General features: G+C 38.5%; 1 protein-coding gene across 2 annotated transcripts; it reads right to left on the reverse strand.

The window, feature by feature from the left end:
* Nucleotides 1–2257: 2257 nt before the first annotated feature.
* On the reverse strand, nucleotides 2258–23342 carry LOC143031766 (uncharacterized). Of its 2 annotated transcripts, XM_076196014.1 has the most exons (8): nucleotides 23092–23342; nucleotides 21032–21080; nucleotides 15928–16034; nucleotides 14941–15092; nucleotides 7259–7594; nucleotides 6937–7104; nucleotides 6369–6440; nucleotides 2258–6001 (listed from the first exon to the last, which is right to left on the reverse strand). In XM_076196014.1, the coding sequence occupies exons 4-8, from the start codon at nucleotides 15016–15018 to the stop codon at nucleotides 5774–5776; spliced, it is 882 nt and encodes a 293-aa protein (XP_076052129.1). In that variant the 5' UTR covers nucleotides 15019–15092; nucleotides 15928–16034; nucleotides 21032–21080; nucleotides 23092–23342; the 3' UTR covers nucleotides 2258–5773. The 2 variants fall into 2 exon arrangements, with proteins under 2 accessions (XP_076052129.1, XP_076052130.1); XM_076196015.1 differs by lacking the exon at nucleotides 21032–21080.
* Between the last annotated feature and the right edge of the window lie 2022 nt (nucleotides 23343–25364).

A 25364-nucleotide genomic window follows, 5' to 3' on the forward strand; every position in this document is an offset into this window, starting at 1 on the left:
TCAACTTTATGTATATATGCATATCTTAACATGTACACATATTCCTCTATTCTACATTTCTTATATATTCTAAGCTTATCATTTGTATACTGTATGTACAGCTACAATTTCAAAGTAACTTATTGGACGCACAAACACAATTTACTTAGCATTTATCAACTTTATTTTTATAACTATCAGCTTCATTAACTCCTTTATTCTATATTTGTTATATGCCTTAAGCTTATCATTTATATATACTGTATATACAGGTACAATTTCAAAGTAACTTGTTGCACGCACAAACATAATTCATATAGCATTCACCAAGTTTACTTTTATAACTATCAAATTCATTAACTCATTACATTCAATAAATTGGCCACAGATGCATAGTCTTTCCTCAAATACATAAACACTATCTTCTCGTTTTGTGATTATCATTTATATTCTTATTACGCTATTTATCATTCCATTTAGAACACATGGTACGTGACATTTGTATGTCTAAATGTTCTTATTAGTTCGCCACATTGAGCTACTTTGGTGAATCAGCGTTACTCAATCTTCCATATTCCTGGCATTGAAAAAAGACAAGCAAATAAGTCCTAATATTGGATTTTGTGGTACTCGCCGATAGACTCACACATCCACACAAACACACACACACGCAAGCACACCCACACCCACGCACGTACGCACACACACACACACATATATATGTATTCATATATACAGTATATATATAGTATATATATATATATATACAGTATATATATATATATAATACCGATAACCTAATGAAAAGGTGTCAGTAATTGTATCATGACACCCAATATTGAACATATTTGAGTTGCACATACTAATGGAAATGGATATACATTGTTAGTTTCCTCCTCTGGTAGCTTAGAAGGGCTAGATGGTGGCCACACTGCAATCTGGCTAGGTGGACTCTGTCTTTTCAAGGGAGAGAAGATTCAGATGAATGGACATGAAGGGGTCTGGCACGCAACAATGTATTGTCTTTTAGTCAGTTTATTGATGGAGCAGTGAGCAATATCTTAGTATGTGTGGATGTTCTGCTATGTAGTGCGGTGGGTGTGCTGTGTTTCTTAAAGGTTTAAAAGATGGCCAAAGGTTTAATAAGGAGACAAAATAAGAATATACAATTTTTATACCTTTTATTGTGGGAAAATATCACAACCAACAAACTTTGTATCTATGACTTGATTCCTGGTAGTGACAGGTATTGATGGTATGACCTGCATGACAACTCCAGATGGATGACGAAGTAAGGTCTTGTTAATGTACACCAAGAGCACCACTAAATACTCTGACAAGTACCTGCCAGACGGACATCAAAGGGATAACGGTCTCCCTGCTGCCCATCTTCAGAACATGTCACCATCATCACCTCCATCTAGAGGTGCAACTCCAATGGACAGACACTTTCCAGACTAGGTCCAAGATCTCTTATCAATTTCAACTTCAACATTTCACTCCAGTGAATGCTCTCCTCCTACAAGTCCGTAACACAGAAAATGTCACACACTACAACAACACAACAGTCCAAAGTTTCTTCTCACACAGAGTGATGGGAAGGCCCCAGGACTGTTGCCAGTGATTGTGGTGCTGCAACTTTCCAGTCAGTAAAACTTGAGGTAACAGTTGTTCTTGTTGTTATTATTCCATACTTGTCAAACTTCCATTTCTGAGCCAAAACAGTGTGATACTTAGTCTCATACATCCATAATTTATGGAATTCTTATACAAGAGTGTTTATTCTAATTATAAAATAACACCCTCTTCAATGTAAGCTATTATGTGCAGCCAGATTCCACTGTGCAGTGACCATATGTACCTCCTTTGCTATTATACATACATGCCAAAAGGCCTTCTCCCCCTTATGCCAAGCCAAGCATACACCCACCCTAAAACCTTGGTAAAAGATGGTGTCAAAATCACTGCTTCCAGTGTTACAAATATATCTGATAAAGAGTTCTGTCTTGAAATATTGCCAAAATAAGGACAATATCATCTGGTGTCATCCATTTGTAGATAAAGATGCCACACAACAGTAGCCAAACTTTGGAATCCAGCTGTACAGTGGTCTTATAACAACTGATAAATAAAATTACCTAACCCTTGAAATTCACCTTGTTAAGATGTGCACTTTTTGGGAATAAGGCATTAATGACATGTATAAAAGTTTTTTAAATACTCATCACTATATATTAATGAACTACAACAACTCTTATCACATACAGATGTAGTTACCTTTCCTTGTCATAAAAAAGAATAGAAAGTAGGATATATTGAGAGAACTTCAGCAATTTAAACTATTCCTGGTTTAAACAACATCATCAAACCCACAAGGAAGTAAACTTGCAATTCTCCTTATACTTTTAGCAGAGTCAGTACTTCTGCTCTGCATTGCACTTGGCCTCCTGAGTATTAATGATGAACCAAAAATTCCAATCACATTCAATTTAGATTATATAGAGTTAGGTACAATTGTAAATAATTTTCCAATTTTCTTTAAACAAAGTAAAACTGGGGATCTATGGGCAAGCAACATATATCTAACAAAATATACTTTTTTGTGACAATTTTGGTGATGAGGTTTTTTACTCTTAAAAAGAAAAGAAAAACTGTAAACTGTTATGTTCATTCAGAATGCTGAATACTGTTTTTGATTAGAATAGTGAAAATATACAATATAATAGTGATAAAAATATACAAAGCCTCATTATTGCACCATGGCAAGTATAAATATTAACCCATTTATTTTAAGCCCCATCCACATAAGCAGTGCTTGCATACACAAGTTAGAAATTCATTGTGTGATAGATTCTACCTTCATCCATAATAAAACAAATTTCTCACTTGTGTCTACAGGCACTGCATGCTCATGTGGATAGAGCTTGAGGGAGTATATACATTTATTATTTTCAATTGATTTATTCATTTTTCTTCCTCCAGGCAAAAATTGGATCATTTACTCAGTTGTGGGATGAAATTAGGACAAAAAGGGATTCTTAATAGATAAAGAACCCCTCCACCCCCTAAACCTGTCCTTTTGTCCTAAGTTCACCCATGAACTAAGTAACATCATCTGGTCTTAGCCTGAACAAATACCTATGAAGTACATCAACTTAAGGAAAGAATTACTTTCTAAAATAACAAAAATACATGATGTACTCTTTGTCCTACACATACAGACATACACATGCACACATACATGAAGCACTGCAAGAAGACCTAAATAGGGTATGGAACTGGAGTCAGAAATGGGAAGTGGACTTTAATACTAAGAAGTGTAGCATAATGGAGTTTGGAAAAAGCAAAAAAAGAATATCAGGAAAATATACAATTGGAACCAAAGAAGTAAAGAAAGTAGGATCCGAAAAAGATTTGGGAGTAATTATCACGAACGACCTGTCCTATGATATACAGATTAACAAAATTGTCGGGGAGACTTACAATTTGCTAAGATCAATAAAAGTGGCGTTTACATACTTGGACGAAGACATGATGAAAAAAATATTGGTTACATTGATAAGGCCTAGATTAGAGTATGCAGCGACATTGTGGTCCCCCAGTACCAAAAAGAATATAAAGAAAATAGAAAGAATCCAAAGAGCAGCTACAAAAATGGCACCTGCACTTGCAAACCTATCATACGAAGAGAGATTGGCTAAACTGGAGTTACCGACACTGGAGCAAAGAAGAGAGAGAGGTGACCTATTGACCATCTACAGAATCATGAAAGGCACAGAGGTACTCGATAGTGAGAACTTACTTAACTGGGACAAAAGAAACACAAGAGGACATGGAAAGAAAATAAAAAAACATAGCTATAGAAGAGAACTGAAGAAAAACAGTTTTCCTCATAGAGTTTTGGACACTTGGAACAAACTGGACAATGAAATAGTATGCGCAAAAACCATTCATGAGTTTAAAAACAAACTAGACACTGCAAGATACAAAGGCGGGACAACACGAGCATAGCTCCCCTTCCCGTAAAATACAACTAGGTAAATACAACTAGGTAAATACACACAAAGCATCCACAAGTTTTGAAAACAATAACAACACTTATTTTCAACAACATCACCACATATAAAGACAAAAACGAGTAATAAAATTCAGGGAATCTGCTGGTATTTGCAATAAAAAGTACATCGTCTATGGATAATTCATCCCTTAACCAGAATATCTTCAGTTACAACAACCACTCCATATTGGTGACAAATCTGTTAACTTGCATATATCCTTTTCCACCTAGACCACAGCACAAAAACAAGTTATTCTAAACACCCTTTTCTTTCTTAGACAATAGCTTTCATGTTAACTTAAAACACTCCAGTTTGAAATATATCACCTCTACTGATGGCTGTTGTCGGCTTTCTCAGGAGACTCCGAGGCTGAAAAAATACTGTAGGCTACTTTTTCTCCTACACAGGAGATGGACACATTAACACACACACACACCAACTTCATACACATTAATTACTATTCAATGCCCTTCCTATCTCAGCACCTCCTAAAATCAACCCGTACTAAAGACATGAATGCATCAGTATCTACATACATAATACTAAGGGCTTTTTTCCCCTTTAAAGGGAGGTAGCCAAAGTCAAAAGGCATAATTCCACTCCCACCCATTTTATCCCCACCCACTCCACTCCCATTCACAAACCCATCAGTATCAGTATCCACCTAGTAAATTCCACTTGAAAACAGTTACAGCACTTTTTTATTTTCTTTTTAATGGGACTTGGCATAAAATACCATTACTGAACAGACAAGACTAATAAGCATTCAAACTGAACAAACTCTTCACACAAGACATTTGTTACAATATATGGTGGTCCAGGGAAATGGATGTCAAAAATAATGGTCTCCCTGCCACCTGCCTTCATATCCCATTGATACCTTCACCTCCATCTGGAAGTGTAGCTCCAAAGGGCGCTCTGTCTCCAGACCAATCTTAAAAGCTCTATCAACTTTGATTACCGTTTCTCAACATTCTCACATGAGGGGAGCTGACAATCGGTAACTGCTCCCCACCTCATGATAACAGGCAACAGACCCACAAAAAAGAAAAAGAAAAGAAAATCAATAAATAAATAATAAATAAATATATAAAAAAAAAAAAAAATAAAGAAATAAAATAAAGAAATTAAAAAATTACATCAGTCTATTTCTTCTCAGATCTATGGGAAAGCCCAAAGCTCACTCTTTACTACAGTAGGTTTCCAGTCAGTGAAACCCAAGGCAATAATTATTATCATTATTCTCAATTCCCTATGAAATAGTAAGGAAACAAGTAAAACTCAAAAGATTAAATATTCTGCTGTACAGGTTTGACTAGTTTTTCCTCCATCTTCCCTTAAACAAAATGGCTTCATGCTATCCTTCTTTCCACCTTCCTACTTCATAAAAGAATACTAATAGCATATTTCAATCTATTTCATATAATATTTCAAGGTATTGTGCAATTATACCCTGAGCAACTTAATTCTTTTTCAACAGTCATATCATTTTGTTCTATAAATGTTGTCACATGAACCTGTAAAAAATATACAATATTGTCATAACCATCTTCAGCAAATACCCTCACCCTCTTTCCTTAAAAAGAGACAACAAACAATTCACTGCACAGCTGTTGACAGCCTTATACCACAGGTGCAGTCATGAGAAACCCTACAGTTCATAAAGATCATGAAAATATAGCCATTATGCTTAACACGCACACTTTTTCAATATTCAATCCCACAAGAGTCTGCTGTTACTTGTCCAAAATACAAAGAAGTCCTTCCCCAGGTGCCAAAGTGACATTCTTAAAGATAAGGTAACCCTCCTTATCATGGGATGACACTGCAACAGCTCCACCATAGTAAAGGTGAGATATATCCGCATCCAGCAGCTGTGGACTTAGATTAGAGATGACAGCATACTGGTGACGCCGTGGGTAGAAACGGTCAAGTACTACCAGGCCATCTCTTGCAATCCTCATCTGTATAAATACATACACAACACATATTAGCATTGGTTTGCCTAGGCATACTGATGACTATTTCTCATGGTCTCAGTTATGTTGTAAATAAAAGTGTATTCTTCATGAAACTAGATATAACCACCCCAGAGTACTTTGTATTACACTGTCCTACATTCACTCTTTCTAGATAGCAACACAAAATTGATTGATTGAGCTACATAATCACTTCATTGAGTCACTTATAGGCTGAACTGGTGGCCACAGATCTCCTGGAAGAGAACTAAAGCATCCGAGTGATTCACCTGGAGATATGAATAAAATCTGTAGGTTAAAAAGATTATGTGTAATTATGTGTAATATCAGTTTCCATAACAAAGGTTCTTACCTTGTAATTTGTTGATTTTGTTGGGTGATAATCACCTTCATAGTTAAAGATCCCATTAACATATATTGGAACCTGTAAAATAAAATCAATTAAACCTCTCTACATAAAACTAACTTTGAAAATAAATCTAGATTTTGGTATACATGTATTATACAATGACCAACACATCTTTTGGTGAATAATATCCGAGACTAAGGTTCAGTGCTGCTAAACTATTAAAAAACAAGCATCTCACTTGGATAGACAAAGGGTAAAGTAGGTGGATAGGATAAATGATGTTATAAGAGCACACAGTGAGGATACTAAACAAGTCAAAATGTATGAATGACAGCTGCAGAGGAATGCATGGACAAAAAAATGACCTACTCCTTAAGAGGGATGCATTAGGGATGAAGAGTTATGCTGGAAAAGAGGTGAGGTGCAATTTTTGCATGGTTTAAGCAGAAAAAAGTAAAATGGATGCATATGACAGAAGCAAAAAGAGTGGGGAGGATTTTACTTTTATGACCATCCAACTTGCTTTGTGGGTGGTGGTTGATTGACTAGAGGAACATAACTAGAAAAGCACCTTTTCTTGCCGGAGTTTTATCATCTGCCTAACTGGTTCTATTGTGTGGTTGTGATTGTAGACATTGTTAAAATCCCATCCAGGACTAAGGCTTTTCCATGGATCTGTAGTGCTAAAGCCTGCAAATTTTTGGTCTGTCCACTGCATAATTGAAGTCCAGTTATGTGGCTGTAATATAAACCATAGGAATTAAAACCAATGTTAAATGACACTTTAACAGGAAAAAATATATATTCATTCTAATTCCTAGATACATGAATAAATGAGTTACTCTGTAAAAAGATGTTCCCTTGCACCACCTAACTTCAAAGCAATTTCTTACCTCCACTTTCCCTTGCTTAGGGCCATGGAGGTTGATTTCATCTCCATAATGAACAGAGACAGTGCCAGGCAAAGTCAAGAGAAATATGGTAGCCCCAATGGAGCTATAGTGTTGTGCACCAGGACTCGAGTGGCCAGCAGCCAAAGTAGCAACATGCCAGTTGATCCATGGGAAAGACTGGTGGGCATCCCAAGCCACCACAGACTGGATCCGTTCTGGAAGCTTTTCAATGCCACTCATGTCCAGTGGGGCATCGATCAAGTCCACGATTGTGATGAGGCGATCCAGATGAGGGAATTCAAACTCACGCATCTTCTCCAAAAACCCTACAGGTACCTGAATCACATATATACATTATTTTCTATAATTCATCATATAAATGTACATAAACATTAAATCTAGTGAACAAACTATGAGGTAATACATTGCTCAATACAGTAGAAGCCCGATTTAACGAACTAATTCAGCCAAGGTCCAGTCCGCTAAAGTGAATTTTCCGTTAAATTGAGCGAGTGAGCGTTGGTGTAACAGTGTTGCCAGAGCAGATTGTAAAAATAATACGTACCTAAAAATTCCCTACTGTACACACACACACTTACAGTATATATATTATTGTAAGTGAATTATAGGCAGCACAATCGTGAATTGCAAACGAACAGCAATGTGCAGTACTTTGTTGCAACGTGTGTGTGTGTGTGTGTGTGTGTGTGTGTGTGTGTCATGTAACAATGATATGAGCTGTCTGTGAATTTCGGGGAATATTAGTCATAGCTTCGTGTTTGGTTCTATGTACATAATTCTAGCGATTAGGACTGGGCAGTTGGTTTTTGGATAGTGAGCGTTATTGTTGTGTTGTTGCAGAAAACGTAGTTCGTTGTTATACAAGTGTTTTTCATGGTGATTACTCTCGCGTACTGATTTTGAATTTCCCCATCAACTTACGGTTTCATTGTTTTGTTTTCCTATTAGACCATCTATTTCTACCTGAATATATTTCTGCTACAATTATACTTTATACATATACTGAATTATATATTATTGTATATATATATTATAGTACGTATATATATATATATATATATATATATATATATATATATATATATATATATATATATATACCTCCAAAATACTAAATTATAAATTTTTCCTTGACTCCACCACCACAATCTGGTAACATCTAGTAACATTGGACTCTGAGACACGCATGTGGCCAGTTGACGGAAAACGCTCAACTTAGAGGACCGTTCCCGCTAAACTGAGCTATTTCCGTAGACACGCGTCTGGCCAGCTAGCGGAAAATGGTCAACTTTGTGGACCATTTCCGCTAAGTTGAGCATTTTCGTTATTGCTATTTGCAGTTCGCTAATTTGAGCTTCCGCTAAATTGATATCCGTTACATCGGGCTTCTATTGTATATCTATCTATACGAGTACACCAAGGACTTCTTCACAATTATAGGGGCAGCAGCCAAGTCAAAGACACAAAACCACTCCCACCCATTCCACTCCTAACCACCACCCTTGTTTCCCTTTTGTTTTAGTTTCTCATGGATGAAAGGTCATCTCCATCTCTTGCCCACTGCCTGGACTGGAAGCAATGCAGCAAGACACAGCACATCCACAGCAGGGGCTCTCACTTACACAGTGCCCCCCTCCCCACACACACACACTCTGTCTCCTCATGCTCAATATGTCTGTCTATCTATATACCAAAGGCTTCTTTCCCCTTATATGGAAGGTAGCTAGTCAAAGGCAGGCATCCACTCCCACCCACCACCTTTATTTCCCTCTTAGCTTCTCATGGATGAAGGGTCATCCCTGTCTCATGCCCACTGCCCAGGTTAGAAGTAATGCAGCAAGACACAGTACATCCACAGCAAGGCTGCTTCACTTAATTGGCGACCCCTCCTCTCCATCCCTTCATGAAGAAAATAGAGATGATGGGAAGAAATCCCTTTTAGGCTGCATCAAACCATCGACCACACATATCCAACAGGTAACTCCTTTAAGTGTTTTAATGTGAAATGTAATACAGGTAATTCTCCATTACATAAGGAATACATTCCTAAAAACCTTGCCTAAGTGGATATTGCATAATTAATCATAATTTCCCCATTAAGAACAATGGAAATAAGGGAGGTTAGAGTTAAGGTAATTCCTTGTTTTTAATTGGTTTCAAATAACAAATGTGTGTCTAAGGGATGGGAATGCTGGGAGGACTGGAGGAGTACCTATATAGTTCCACTTTACAAAGGAAAAGGAATCAAATGTAATTGTGGTAGGTTTAGAGGGATCAGTTTGTGAGCGCATTTGGAAAGGCTTAAGAGGAGGCTTTAACTGAGAAGATTAGGGAAGGAACAGAAGGAGTAACTGACGAGGAGCAGTATGGGTTTAAAAAAGAAGATGTATGGATCAGATTTTTGTGGTAAGGCAGATTTGTGAGAGGGCTTTGGTAAATGGTAAGGATGTTTTTTGGCCTATATATAGATTTGGAAAAAGCTTAACAGTGTAGACAGAAAGTCACTGTGGGAGGTATTGCAGCTACATGGGATTAGAGAAAACCTGTTATGGGCAGCCAAGATTCTTTATGAGAGTAGTAGAGCCTGTGTTAGGACTGGAAATAGAGAGAGCGAGTGGTTTGAAATAAAGGTAGGGCTGCATCAGGGCTGTGTCATGTCACCATAGCTGCTCCATGGGTGCCTGGAAGGGGTGGTATGGGAGGTAAATAGGAGGGGAATGGGCAAAGGATTGGAGATAGAGTTAGCAGAGAGAAATGGTAGATGAGCCAGTTTTTGTTTGGAAACAACACTGTGCTTGTGGTGGGGTCAGAGTAGGGATTAAGGCAGTTAGTGACGTAGTTCAGGAAGGTATGCAATTGGAGGAAGTTAAAGGTAAATGTGGGTAAAAGTAAGGTGATGAGATGTACCACGTGAGAGGGAGAGAGTGGCTGTGAGTTGAAGGTAAGCCTTAACCTCTTCCGGATGATGATGCCTACATAGGCGTCATGAGGCGCAAGTGGATATACAAGGATGTCGGCATTGGCTTCCTGATTATATTTATTTTGTAGTTGTAGCTGAGTGACCCCCTAATTCTGTGAACTGGCTTGATCACTTTTTCTGTGATTATTATTACTCAGAGTGAAAGAGAACAAGTAAATCAGCAGTGACTTTATATTTCATAACATGAGTATTGTGATGCATCATCAAATCATTGTATATCAGACATTCAATACTGCACATGAGAATTTGATTCATATTGAAGAGGTTAAAGGAGAGAGGCTGGAGGAAGTGGATAGTTGTAAGTATTTGGGGTCACATGTACCAGGAAATGGAGTAGGGGTGAAAGTAAAGTGCAGATTGAGAGAAACACTAAATGTCTTGTGGTACTGAGAAGTGTCATGAGAAATCAGGATTAAGGAATGTATGCAAAGTGATTAAATGAAGAGAAGATCAAGCCTATGAAAATGTATGGGGTGGAGGCAGATAGGAGAAGTTTGAATGTGCTTGAGATGAAGTGTGTGAGAAGTATGGTTGGAGTGACATGGTTGGATAGAAAAAGAAATGAGGTGAGGAGGAGAGTGGGGGTGGAAAGGGAGATGGCAGATAGGGCTGATGAAAGAGCACTGGGATGGTTTGGACACATGAGTGAAGAAAGATTAGCAAATGAGGTATGGAAACCAGAAGTGGATGGAATGAACCTGAGGGGACGACCAAGGATGTGATGGATGGATGGGTGTAAGGTGCTTTGAGCAAGAGAGGAATGTCTGTTGAGCAAGGAAGGGAGGAGGCAAGGATAGACTGTGTGGAGGATAGTTGTGAATAGATATTTAGATGAAGCCCAAAAAGATTTCTCCCTGTCTTTTCTATTTTCCGCATGAGGGGACGAGGAAAGAGGCTGTCATGAAAGTGAAGTGACTTTGTCGTAGATGTTGTTGTCGTCCTTCCCTAGACTGTCAGGCTGAACAATCCGGTCTTCCTGAGGAACGACACAGCTGGAATGGGTTTTTCCTAAAAATCCCTTATAAAATGTATATTGTGTTGTTGGCATGCATGATTGTGTACAATGCAGTCTGTAATTAGTTGGTTCTTCCTTGTTTCCTCCTTTATATATTGGTACAATGTTGGCATTTTTCCAGTCTTTTGGTATTTTTCTTTCTTTGCATGAGGAACTTATTATGTTGTATATTTTGTCCATTAGTTCTTCTTTACATCCTTTTAGTATGAAATTTGCAATTCTGTCCCGGCCATGTGATTTCCTAATGTCAAGGTCCGTTAATTGATCCATTATTTCTTTTTGTGTTATTGTTATTTCCCTCATGGGGGAGATCACACTTCACTTCCTTCGTCCCAATGCTGTACTCACGTGTGTGCCCATTTGTAAGTGTGCATGTACACAAATGAACACAAAAGTACATGCATATGTGTGCTTGTGTGTTCAGGAATGTCCATGCACTGAGGTGTCCATGTGCATACACAAGCAATGAGTGTATATTTGCCTGTCTGCATATGTATGTACATTCACTGAGCACACTCTTGCCCAAATGGCAAACATATATAAATTTAGGAACGAATATGTGAATATATGTAGGAAAGAAAAAAGAAACTATGAAAAAGCTGTTATAGACAAATGCAAGGATAAACCTAAACTCTTTTACATACATATATCAAGGGCTTTTTCTGCAGAAAAAAAAAATCATTCCCACCCATTCCATCCCTAATACATTCCACTCCCCTCCACCCTCTACCCTCCCTCTTATCTTGGCACCTCCTGGATGATGGGTCATGCCTGTGTCTTGTCCCCTGCCCTGGGTCAGAGGCAGTGTTGCAAGTCACAGCAAGGCCGCTTCATTAAATTGGCGACCCCCCCTCTCCGTCACCCCATGCAGAAAAGCAGATGGGGAGAAATCCCTTTGGGCTGTGTCACATTTTGCTTACACATACTACCTCACACACACCCCATCCCCTCACCCATTCCACCTCATGCATCACAACATCATCCATATACAATCATTCTCCATTCACCCCTGTCTTCTGTCCTCTCCCGTCCTTCCTCAGAAGACATTCCCCTCTTCCCCAAAGCCCCCTTCACCCCATCCATCCACCTCATCCTAGGACGTCCCCTCATGTTCACTCCCTCCACATCTGCCTTCCATACCTCTTTTACTAGTCTTTCTTCACTCATTCTTTCCATGTGTCCAAACCATCCTAATATTCTTTCATCAACCCTCTCTCCCAAATCCTTTTTCAACCCTGTTCTCCTCCTCACCTCCTCATTTCTCACTCTATCTAGCCTAGTAACCCCCACCATACTTCTCAGACACCTCATCTCAAACACATTCAAACTCCTTCTCTCTTCTTCTCTTATGTTCCACGTTTCTGCCCCATACAGTGCTGTTGGCACAATCACTCCTTCATACAGTCTCCTCTTCGCATCCATACCCAAATGTCTATTTCTTATTACACTCTTTAAACCACCAAGGCATTTACTCGCTTCTCTCAATCTACATTCTACCTCCACCTTCACTCCACCTTTTCCTGCTACACTTGCACCCAAGTATCTAAAACTATCCACTTCCTCCAGTCGCTCTCCCTTAATGTTCACTTCCAGTCTACTGCCACTTTCACCCCTTGTACATCTCATCACCTTACTTTTACCCACATTTATCTTTAGCTTTCTTCTATCACATACTCTCCCAAACTCTGCCACCAGCTTCCTCAATCCCTCCTCTGATGAAGAACATAGGTCGCCCAAATGTAGGTTTCACGCAGAAAAATACTGAGGTAGAATCTGACGAAGGCAAACCGTCGACTAAGAAATAAAACGCATCTGTGGATTATATGGCCCGCAAACAAAGCGACCAAGTGCCACAGGACAAGCAACCTGCCGAAGGTAGTTGCAGCAAAGCAGCTGCTTGTATATAAAAAAATTGAAATTACTCTGCTCATCATGTATGGAGTCACATTTTCATATTTCTTCACTACAACCAAAGTAAACAAATTTATAGCATTCAATCAACAATACATGTATCTACAGGTAGGTATAGGCCTAATATTACAATATTTGCATTCCTACATTGCATGGGTGCAAACACTTGTTATACAAGGGGGTAAGGGGCTTCAGCCCATCCCCTAAAATTAAGAAAAGTATTACTATTGTATGTATGCAGTTACTCACACACCCAAAAAATTATGTGTTTGCATCCTTGCTAAATGCCCAAATAAATATTAACAGTATTTTGCAAGAAAATGCAAAGGAAATGAATTGGGAAGAATTGACAATAAAAGGTGGAGAGGAACTCTGGGCAATGTCCTACTGGATCTGACCACTGATTATACATTGGCACAATGGGTTAAAGAAAACACTAGATATGGACACAATGAAGAACCATAGAGACTAGATATTCACTTCCGAGCCTGGAAGAGTGACCACCTACTAATAGAGTTCGAGCTTAAGGAACAAAATGATGCGAGAAGAAATGAGAAGCACAGAGAAGGAAGATTAATGTATAACAAAACTACATACATATACCAAGGCTTTTTCCCCCTTACAAGGGGGGTAGCCAAAAAGGAAAAGGCATAAAATCATTCCCACCCATTCCATCCCTGAATACACTCCACACCCCTCCATCCTCCCTCTTATCTTAGCACTTCCTGGATGACGGGTCATCCCTGCACCTTGTCCACTGCCCTGGGTCAGAAGCAGTGTCACAAGACACAGCACATCCCTAGCAAGGCTGCTTCATTAAATCGGCGACCTTCTTCTCCATCCCCCCATGCATAAAAGAAGACGGGGAGGAATCCCTTCGGGCTGCGTCAAATTTTGCTCACACATACTACCTCACCCCCCACCCCACCCATTCCACCTCATGCATCACATCATCATCCATATACAACCATTCTCCATTCACCCCTGTCTTCTGTCCTCTCCCGTCCTTCAACAGACATTCCCCTCTTCCCCAAAGCCCCCTTCACCCCATCCATCCACTTCATCCTGGGACGTCCCTTCATGTTCACTCCCTCCACATCTGCCTTCCATACCTCTTTTACTAGTCTTTCTTCACCCATTCTTTCCATGTGTCCAAACCATCCTAATACTCTTTCATCAACCCTATCTCCCAACTCCCTTTCCACCCCCATTCTTCTCCTCACCTCCTCATTTCTCACTCTATCTAGCCTAGTAACCCCCATCATACTTCTCAGACACCTCATCTCAAACACATTCAAACTCCTTCTCTCTTATGTTCCATGTTTCTGCCCCATACAGTGCTGTTGGCACAATCACTCTTTCATACAGTCTCCTCTTAGCATCCATTCCCAAATGTCTATTCCTCAGGAAAAGGTGGAGTGAAGGTGGAGGTAGAATATAGATTGAGAGAAACGAGTAAATGCCTTGGTGGATTGAAGAGTATAACAAAACTGACTTTGTAAAACTTGGGAAAAAAATTCAAAATGCTAGCTGGGAAAATTTTCAAATGATGAAACAAAGATGGAAGAGAAATGGAACATTTTTTAGAGAAAAATATAAGGAGGGAACAAAGAAACATGTACCTAAGCAGAAACAACAAAAGGGCTTACATAAAGTGTTGATATAATAAAAAGTGTAGCGATGCTAAAGATTGAAGAGATAAAGCCTGGAAAAAATGGAAAAAAAGACAAAAAAGTGACTAAATGGCAAACATACATCACACTGAGAAATGAATCTGTGTGTTGATATTTGAGGAGACGCTCCACTGGGTACCCTGATCGCCCACGCATGCATGTACTCGACCCATTTTGCAACTAGCTCCTCCCCATTCAGGTCATGGGTGTTTATATACTCCTCTCCTCCATTTACTGAAACCATAGATCTAATTAGTAATATGCCATGAGTAGACAAAAAAAAAAAAAAAAAAAAAATAATGATAATAATAATAAATCAACAAATTGTCAAGGTTGTATATTCTAGATACATTTCCTTTAAAAATATGTCTCAGTCATAATCAAATTGTAAATAGATTTCTTTGCTTGCTCAATTACTATGCTGCAAGTGGGGTGCAGGGCAATGTTCCCTCTAAGCTGTGTGCATGTGCATGCACACACGTTTTACAAATAGTACACAAAGGAAAATATATGTGCACACAAGGTTTTCAAGATGAAATTGAAAATTTCTAATTAAAGAAATTAACTGTATAATTTCATAACAATTTAAAACAAAAGAAAGGTGATTTTGAGAATTTGTCAATTTCATAAAATCATGTCTTGAGATCCTTTGTATTGTGTTCTGCAGTCAGTATGGTGACCCACATAAGTACACACATACTTAGCAAAGAAGGCAAAATTTGCACACAACCAAATTTCTGTGCTGACTCACAGCAAAGAATTAAGAGGGAACATTGGTGTGCGGGCAGGCTTTTAGAAATGAATTCTCTGCGAATGTCATTAAATATAAAATCTTTAATTCAGGCTAACACCAGTAAATTTGATTAAGCTAAGAACTCCAGCTCTTCAAAGGGAAGAAAATTACTTTTTCAATAATGTAGGTAACAGTGTTTTTGTTACAAGGGATTCAGGGGGAGAGCTGTTACTGTTCCAGGAGTATGAGGGTCTTAGGTTTGCCACTGCTACAGGTTCCTGAGTTTAAGCTCCAATGTAAAAAGAGGCTACTACCTGTTGCAAAAGTCAAACTTACAGTACTCTGCCTTGATGCAAGGTGATCAATGCCTCCGAGGTTTTAGGTACAACACCACGCCAGGGTTGTCGTTGGCAAAGTTGATCAAATCCTTCTCAATATGATCTCTGCAATAAAACAAAAACTGTCTGCAGTGGATAACATGAAGAAAAATGGGATCACATGAAGAATTGTCACCCCAGTCTTTGACAGGGTGACAATTCTTCATGTGGGCCATTCTGGGTTTACGATTATTCAGTTGCACAAGTTGATAACAATAAGCACAACTCTCAATCAACCTAAACTAACAATCTTTATTCCACTGTTGATATTTGGCATACTGGGGTGACAATTCTTCAGGTGGGATCTCATGGGGTGACAATTCTTCATGTGGGCGTTCTGGGGTGACAATTCTTCATGTGCCCTGAAAAATGTAACATTTGCAAAACTTGTTGGTCCATATTGGATGGAGGCTGTTAATGGCTGCCTCATGACCATGGGTCTTCTGCAAGAGAGAGAGACCAATTGATTGATCTCAATACGATGTACACAGGACCCCCATCAATGTGGAATTTATGAGAGTAATTTCAAAGAAACGAACAAAAAAAGGTAATAACCATTGGAAGGTGCCAAAATAGTTCTCAACACCCTCTAAACCAGTGGTTCCCAAACTGTGGGTAAATTATCCCCAGGGGAGAGGGTAACAAATCTTCGGGGGTAATGGAGAGGTGACAAAAAAATTGAAAATCAAATAAAATAAAATAAAATTAAGAAAACATTGCGGTACCCGGCAGTAGGATTAAGGTTAACTTAGTACGTATAGTTGTAAAACTGAAAAAAAAAAGTTTGGGAACCACTGCTCTAAACGATCAAAAATCATTTAAAAGAAACTATTTTTGACACAAAATGTGGACTGTTACATCTATGAGTATGCAAAAGATAAGAATATTTGAACTGCAGTTGTGGAATAGCATGTGTTGGGGGGGGGTGTCATCTTTACATACAGCCTTTAGTTTAATTTTCTTCATTATCATTTTAACATTTATAAGCAGAGCAAATCTGAGATGGGCTGGACATGTGGCACTTATGGAGGACCATAGAACTCTAAAACGAGTAATGATGGGTAGAATGCCTGGAAAGAAGAATTATCTTTAACATAAACATTAATGTTAAATCTAACTGAATCTTTATTCCCTTTGTATCCAGCTAAATCAAATAACTCCCACAACATAGTAACAGCAAGGAAAATATCCCTTGTACGAGAGGATGTATATTTGTATGGTTTAGACCAGCCTACTGCTCACCACAATGCATATGTCCTGGGGGCATTCAGTCAGAGCTCATTATGAGATAAAATGGGAGGACTGTAAACATATACGACAGCAGTCTGCGCAATACTCCCCATGTTGTGTTCACTATGGATACAACTCTCTGGCACCAGTTTACAGGGCCCCAACAAGGGGAGGGGTGGGGAGTAATGCCCTGAGGTAGGATGTTTGGGGGGGGCAATGACCTGAGGCAGGATGTTTGGGGGGGGGGGGGCACTTTTGGTGAAAAGAAGGTAAAGCAAATTCCCACTACCGTAATGCACTTTCAATGCAGGATTTATTTATCATGAGTTGTGAGTATGAACATTGTTTTGTGGATGAATCTTACACGTGAGTCGTACTAGTGACCATCAGATGTGGAAGGTGGTGGTGGTGTGTGTGTGTTCAGCACTTTTCAACTCGCCCCAGGGTGGCACTTACCCATGTTGGTAAATTGCCAGTTTATAGTAAACATAAATCGTACAGTTTCTGTTTGAAAGGCCTACACCCTTCCATGAGCTGCCTATGGGTGACTTGACCACTTTGGAAATTTATAATGGTTTACAACTGTGTGTGTGTGTGTATTTACCTAGTTGTATTTTGCGGGAAGGGGAGCTATGCTCGTGATGTCCCGCCATTGTATCTCGCAGTGTCTAGTTTGTTTTTAAACTCATGAATGGTTTTTGCGCATACTATTTCATTATCCAGTTAGTTCCAAGTGTCCAAAACTCTATGTGGAAAACTGTTTTTCTTCAGTTCTCTTCTATAGCTATGTTTTTTGATTTTCTTTCCATGTCCTCTTGTGTTTCTTTTGTCCCAGTTAAGTAAGTTCTCTCTATCAAGTATCTCTGTGCCTTTCATGATTCTGTAGATGGTCAATAGGTCACCTCTCTTCTTTGCTCCAGTGTCGGTAACTCCAGTTTAGCCAATCTCTCCTCGTATGATAGGTTTGCAAGTGCAGGTGCCATTTTTGTAGCTGCTCTTTGGATTCTTTCTATTTTCTTTATATTCTTTTTGGTACTGGGGGACCACAATGTCGCCACATACTCTAATCTAGGCCTTATCAATGTAACCAATATTTTTTTTATCATGTCTTCGTCCAAGTATGTAAATGCCACTTTTATTGATCTTAGCAAGTTGTAAGTCTCCCCGACAATTTTGTTAATCTGTATATCATAGGACAAGTCGTTCGTGATAATTACACCCAAATCTTTTTCGGATCCTACTTTCTTTACTTCTTTGGTTCCAATTGTATATTTTCCTGATATTCTGTTTTTGCTTTTTCCAAACTCCATTATGCTACACTTCTTAGTATTAAAGTCCACTTCCCATTTCTGACTCCAGTTCCATACCCTATTTAGGTCTTCTTGCAGTGCTTCACAGTCCTCATCAGTTTCTATTTTCCTTAGCAGTTTGGCGTCATCAGCAAAGAAGCTCATGTAGCAGTTCACGTCCTCGTCCATGTCATTCATATAGATAGCAAACATTATTGGTGTGTGTGTGTGTGTGTGTGTGTGTGTGATTTACCATGGTCTTTGGATCACGTGTTGAACTCATGATCGACAGTTATTTCCCTCCCAGAAGAGAGCTCAGAGCTCATATATGACCAATCTAGGCGTGTGTGTGTGTGTGTTTACCACCTCCATGATTCACCATGGTCTTGAATCACATGTTGGAATCATGATCAACAGTTATTAACCTCCTGGATGAGAGCTCAGAGCTCATATGAGTGATCTATGGGTAATACTGTGACCTTACATGCAAACACACACACACCCATCTCCCCACCCATAAGAGTTGGAGTAACACCCTGCAGTGCAGTGATACTGAAATTATTTCAGCCCTGGGCAGGAGTCAAACCCGGACTGCCGTAGTGGCAGGCGAGAACTCTAACCACAGTGCCACGAGGTGTGTGTGTGTGTGTGTGTGTGTGTGTGTAAAGACCAGATATACAGTGCTGCTGGAGATCCTGTGCAAGTGGGTGGCTCTTTTTTCGGTACTTTTTTTTTTTTTTTTAAAATGCACATCTATGCAATATAGCAATAGAAAATTAAATAATAACTTTGTAAATTATAATACATCAACACAATATGTTTTTCTTGGCAGAAATCAATAACAGAAAAAATTGCTACAAGTGACACACTAATGAACAGAACAACTATGACTGCTTGAGATGCCATCTTTGTTGTGATAGATGCAAAGGTCAAAGAAATAAAAGTATGATGTATTCGTCTAACGTAACCAGCATTTAGTAATGTGGTACATGTAATTCTAGAGGTCATCAAGGTCATTGTCATCATCAGGGATGTTGATGGCCTGTTTTGTCATCCGATTTGACTGCTAGGGGTAGAGTTTCATAGCTTGAAGAAAATCATGAAGGATTACAAAGGATTACAAAGGTGGAGCATGCGAACAGGAGACCTTTTGGTCCATAATTAGGTCGTATGCAAAAAAAATATATAAATGATAAAAAAATATATATTTTTTAATAATTATTCTAATATAAATAATAATAAATAATACACAGGTATAGTTAAATAAACAAACAGGTAAATAGTAATAATAAACTGATATATAAGTAATAAATATGGAAATCAAGCAAATAAGACAAATAATAACAAACAAATAATCAAATAATATAAAATAAATGGCAGTCATTACAGCACCTTGCTTAAATGTTTATCTAAACGAATCTTAAAGCTTCGAACTGAACTACATCTCAGTTCCTTGGCACTGTTTTAAAAATATGTAGCTTGGTGACATCACTTGGAGAGGGAGAACACCCAGTACACACCATCAGCACCATTGTCAAACTGACAACACTGACAGGACTGGAGAGAAGACAATATGGCATCTCGAACCTATTGTCACAACTCCACTCAGTAGTGTATTTGCTTAAAACATTTTTTTCTTATTGATCTCCACCAAGAAAAGCATATATTACATTGATGTATTACAAGTTACAAAAGTGAATATTTAATTTTCTATTGTTATATAGGTGAGTAGTTCCAGAAAAAAAATAGACATCTTTATTTGCTTGATAATTATACTTATTTTATGGTCACTAGCTAGTGCACACCATATGGAATCATTGAGTGACATACATTGGGCCCACTGGATATAGAAACAATGATAATGGGGATGGCAGGATTTGGTTAAGTCCTGCAGGGTTCTGGCATCTTTTAAAATGATCACAGCACCCCTGGTAAAGACAATCCAGTTCTATTCCAGTATCACACATATGCGTTTTACACAATTTTTTTTCCCATTTAAATGATTTTTTTCTATAGGATGATTATGTTAGGTTAGGCTAGAATATATTAGGTTAGGAGCTATTGGGTATTGTAGATTTCATGTTATATATCCATGTTTGCATGATTCTGGAACTTATCCTTTTCTTTTGGCATCTGAAAGATCTATTTCTCCTATAGAATGGTTATGTTAGGTTAGGAGTTACTGAAAAACAAGTTTCATGTCAAATATCCGTGTTTGTGCGACTCTGGAATCTATTCCTTTTTACAATTTTTCAGCTTGAATGTTGAATTGCAATTTTCTCAAAATCCAATCACTTTTTTCATCTTAAAGACTTAAAAGAAACCTGTTCTGCATATCTTTATTGTATACCACACTCCTGGAGAGTAACAGTATAGTTTTGTTATAAAACCATAAACACCACATTCATTCTATATATGATATACAAATTCATTAGAGATTACAAATTATATTCTATATCTGGTAATCGTTTTATGACCGAGTATTCAACCAAATGTCATGATTGATTAAAAATTGGTATAAACACGAATAGGCTGTGAACTTGCCTCATTCCTCTGCTTCCTCCATGGTTTTTCCGACATGCCTCGTAGTTGCCTTAAAATAAAGACAAATTGAAAGGCTTAAAATAAATTGGATACTATGTTATTAAAGATAATGATACAATCTCAATGTCATGAAACTGTCACTTGTCAGGAATGAACTGTGGCCAGACCATTGTCTTGCAATGTGGTGAATACAACGTATTACTGTCAGGCCCTACATGTAACACAACCTTCAGACTACCTTGCAATGCCAATGGGTCAGTAACTCAAGTAATTGCCAAATGGCCAACTTCATGAAGCTTTGTTTTTAAAGCTATGCCTATGTCTAATCTTTTCTGAAGGCCAAGGTAGTGCATTTACATGTACCATGTGTAATGTATATCAAAAACCTACCCCTGCATACAACAAGTGTACAACATGAGGAACACAACTGAATCTATTCAACTCACATGCTTGATGAATAACCCTTACTTCATACGTTTCCCATCCTTGTAACGGATCTGCCTGTTCTCGTACTGCCGCCCTGCGCAATTTCGATTCTCTATGTTTGCTCGGCCAGTAACAATATGACTTTTTCTCCTTTGCAAAGATCAATTTTGTTGGGACCATGTCTACATTAACCTCATCCACAAATACCACTACAGAAAACATTTTATCTTCACCTACAATACAGAAAGGTACCCGCTGTCAGATTACTTCCAACTATCAATAAACATGGAAATTTTACAACTTCACCTTCCATGTATAGCACCAAAACCGAGAACTAATGGATGAGGACTAAGAATTTTCATTCTTGTTCAAGTGCCTCCAAGCAATTTATCATATACAGCAACATTCAAAGGCATTGTGATGATCTAGGCCTATATCACATGGCTCCTACAAAATTTTAGTTAGCAACAAGAGTCCAACCCTGCAATTTAGGTTGTGAAAATTAACCCAAGTGTCCATATCACCACAGACAGTAGTGAAGACAAAAATGACAGACAATGGTGAAAAAATGACCAGATGGCATGTCTGGAGATACTGAGAGCTGAAACTACTAACTTCCATTACACGTAAACACACAATTTTTACATGCACCTACTCTAACCAACAGACTTAGTATAGGCCTATATTGGGAGAGGGATAAAAATATGTAAGTGCTCTTCAGATTCATCAAAGGTACATGTACATCATATACCGGGCACATACATGTACTGACACTATTGTTCACAAAATGCATTTTTTATAAACGGGCATGCATGCTCTGATATCACATTGACGTTTACCAATAACATGAATAATAGACGAGAATTTTGCCCATCCAGGTAAAAGAAAAGTTTTAAAATCTAAAGATATCCATCCATAAACATGTAACCTTAAATTAAATGGAGTACAAAAATGGGATGCAAACCCATTCATCATATGGGAAAAAAAAAAAACTTTGCTGTGACATCCCTGAACAGGTACAGTGCCAAGCTCACGAGACAATTTGGAAACCCCCATATATTCCTAAATCCTGCAAATTCAGTGGATAGGTAAAAAAAGCTATTTTCTTGGTGAGCTTGTTTACAATAAGGTAGTAGCAAGATTCATTCTGAAATCAAGTGCACGGACGGATGGATGGATGGGGGGGGGGCTTTCTTCTGTACCACACAGCAGTCAGCATTAATCAGGGTGACCTAGGCCTAGGCTACATGCATCCCTACATAATCATGTTGAAACTAGAACGCTAGACCCTAGGCCTAGGCTACATGCATCCCTACATAAACATGTTAAAACTAGAACGCTAGACCTAAATAGTTGTTTACGTAGTGTGAATGTACGTACTCTCCAACAGCAATCATAGCAGTGTGACTAATCATTCGGCCTACATAACCTTGCATGCCTACACTCGCGCTGAGCAAGCATTACCAAGTCTCGTTGCACGCATGGAAGACACAGGCTTCGATCATGAAGGTATAAACAGGACTAATTCAAATCAGAGCATATAGTAAATTACGATGAATCGTCAAAAGGATGATCCCAAGAACCATAGTGACTAAAAAGGCAAGACGTCCATTACTTTACCAGAGAAAACTTACAGAATTTGACGTGCTGAAGCAGTTCACTCTCAAGGACTGTTCCAAAAATGGCGCACTGGCGGACTGTGGTTTGGTGGCGCGATTCGAACAGTTTAACAAATTACATGATTTCGCGTAGGTTTGAAATCAAATGTCAACATAAAGGTATTTCAAAATATGAAAAAACCTGTGACTAAACAACTGTAGGACTAGAGGTGGAAAATACGTAGCATGCTTTACCACATTCGGAAACTGTCAGATTTGATCGGCACCCTCCGAGTCGTCATCAGGATCCCCGCGATCGACTGCATGATGACATATTGATGATAGGGATCGAGGCCTAGCTTTTAGTTAGGCCTATTTTGAGCGGAATAATTACATTATTTTTACAGTTGATACTACTTACAACCATGTGCCCAGTTAAAATACAGACTACTGGTAGGAATATGTTTCTATTTCAAGACGATAGAGGAACAGGTATAATCGATAAATATGAAAATAGTAGTTTTCAAACTCTGAATAACTTAGACAAATGTATCATTAGGAACATTAAAAACCTGGGGCCGTATACACAAAACTTGTTAGCACTAACAAATAGCTGTTAAGGGTAACAAATTCCTGTTAAGGCTAACATTTAGCTGTTAAGCACTAACAGTGATACAGAAAACTTGTTAGGGCCTTAAAAGTACTGTTAAGATAAAAGTGCTGAGGAGGACTATTAAGCTCTTAACAAGTTCCTTTTAGTAGAGAAGATGGCGGAGCAACAACAACTAAAAAGATGACTGCGAGTTTATCGACAGCGACGGGACATATTTAACGAGTACAATGATGACGAACTCATCAAACGCTTCAGAATGAACCGTGCTGGTATAATAAAAATGGCTGATTTAGTGAGGGACAAACTTCAATCCCGAACAGAACGGAATCGACCACTGAGTCCTGAGACGAAGGTGGCAATTACCCTATGATATTTAGCCACAGGTAAAATGCAGCAGTGACGAATTTGGGACCTCGCAAGCATCAATCAGCCGTGTCATTACTCAAACAATTGATGCACTATCAGAACCAGATATTGTAACTCAGTTTGTAAAATTCCTATTGACTCGCCAAGAAGTGCAAGTAAAACAAGCAGAGTTCATGGAAAACTGTAGGTTTCCCGGTGTTGTGGGTACCATAGATGGCACAAACATTAGAATTGGGGCTCCAAGTGTCGATGGACATTTATATGTAAACAGAAAACAATACCATAGCATCAACGTGCTTTGTCATGCCTCCCTCTTATCCTTGTGGTTTAAACTTGGCTTGAATCGCCCATTTATTATTATTTTTTCTCCATAATCACGTTGATCAAGAGGAGTGTTTCCTCTTGTGACCAGTTTGGCTTCCTTTTCTTTTTCTGTGTTTCTTCTGCCATGTCTATGTCCTCTGAAATTATTGTTGAGTCTTATGTCGGAAGATTTGTCTGTGGCACGGCCGCCTGTACAATGCGCCTTCGTCCAAAAATATCTGTCGTTGGTTAATAAGTACTTCTAAAAACCCATACATACGATATCTATGTGCTATCATGATACTTTATTAATAAATTTTGAACAACTGCATTAATAACACTGTTTTATGTGTGCAATTTTTGATAATACGTCCATTTACATGTTCATAAGCTGCTAACTTCAGCGCTGTTTAGCGGTACTTGACAAACAACTGTTTGCTAGCTAACAGTTGTTAGTTAAGCATTGGTGTATAACTTTTAGTGGTTTTCTGTTAGCTAGCAGAGATTGTTAAGGCTAACAAAAAAGTTTTGTGTATACGGCCCCTGGAGTTTCTCTTTCCGGTCCGCTCATGTGCGATATTCTTATTGACAACTACTTACTGGACGGTGTCGATCTTTGCATACGGCTAGATTTAGCACCGATTGATTTTATAGCTAAGAGTCCTGATGACAAAAAGAAATTTAAATTAAATATTGAAAGATGTAAATTAATACTCGTAGTACCAAAAATCTACCCGTGCAAAGAAGCAATATCTGCTTTGAATACATCATTAATTAAGGGGTGGTTCAATCATTGACTATGTCTACCTAAAAACACATGCCAAAACATACATACTCTCAAAAGGACAAAATAGTATTATGATGGATAATATATTTTTCAATATTATTCCTAATTTAGTGTATATAGTGCAGTGGTTGACATGAAGGCCTCGCGCGAATCACCTTGTAACACACGACGACGCTTGTTACAACGAAGGTCGAACCCCCATTGCGTTTGATTTAGGGCCTGAACCTACAAAAGATGGTG

This window comes from Oratosquilla oratoria, chromosome 12 (genome assembly GCF_046742065.1).
Source record: "Oratosquilla oratoria isolate Oo_2021 chromosome 12, ASM4674206v1, whole genome shotgun sequence".
In the NCBI taxonomy this organism is placed as follows: Eukaryota; Metazoa; Arthropoda; class Malacostraca; order Stomatopoda; family Squillidae; genus Oratosquilla; species Oratosquilla oratoria.

Excerpts from the sequence above, each read along its gene's own strand:
- LOC143031766 (XM_076196015.1), bottom strand. The coding sequence starts at position 15,018 with ATGCATGCGTGGGCGATCAGGGTACCCAGTGGAGCGTCTCCTCAAATA. Across the intron at positions 7,595-14,940 it reads GATTCATTTCTCAGTGTGAT|GTACCTGTAGGGTTTTTGGA; the intron begins GTATGTTTGCCA and ends TATGTGATTCAG. Across the intron at positions 6,002-6,368 it reads CAAAATCAACAAATTACAAG|ATGAGGATTGCAAGAGATGG; the intron begins GTAAGAACCTTT and ends GTATTTATACAG.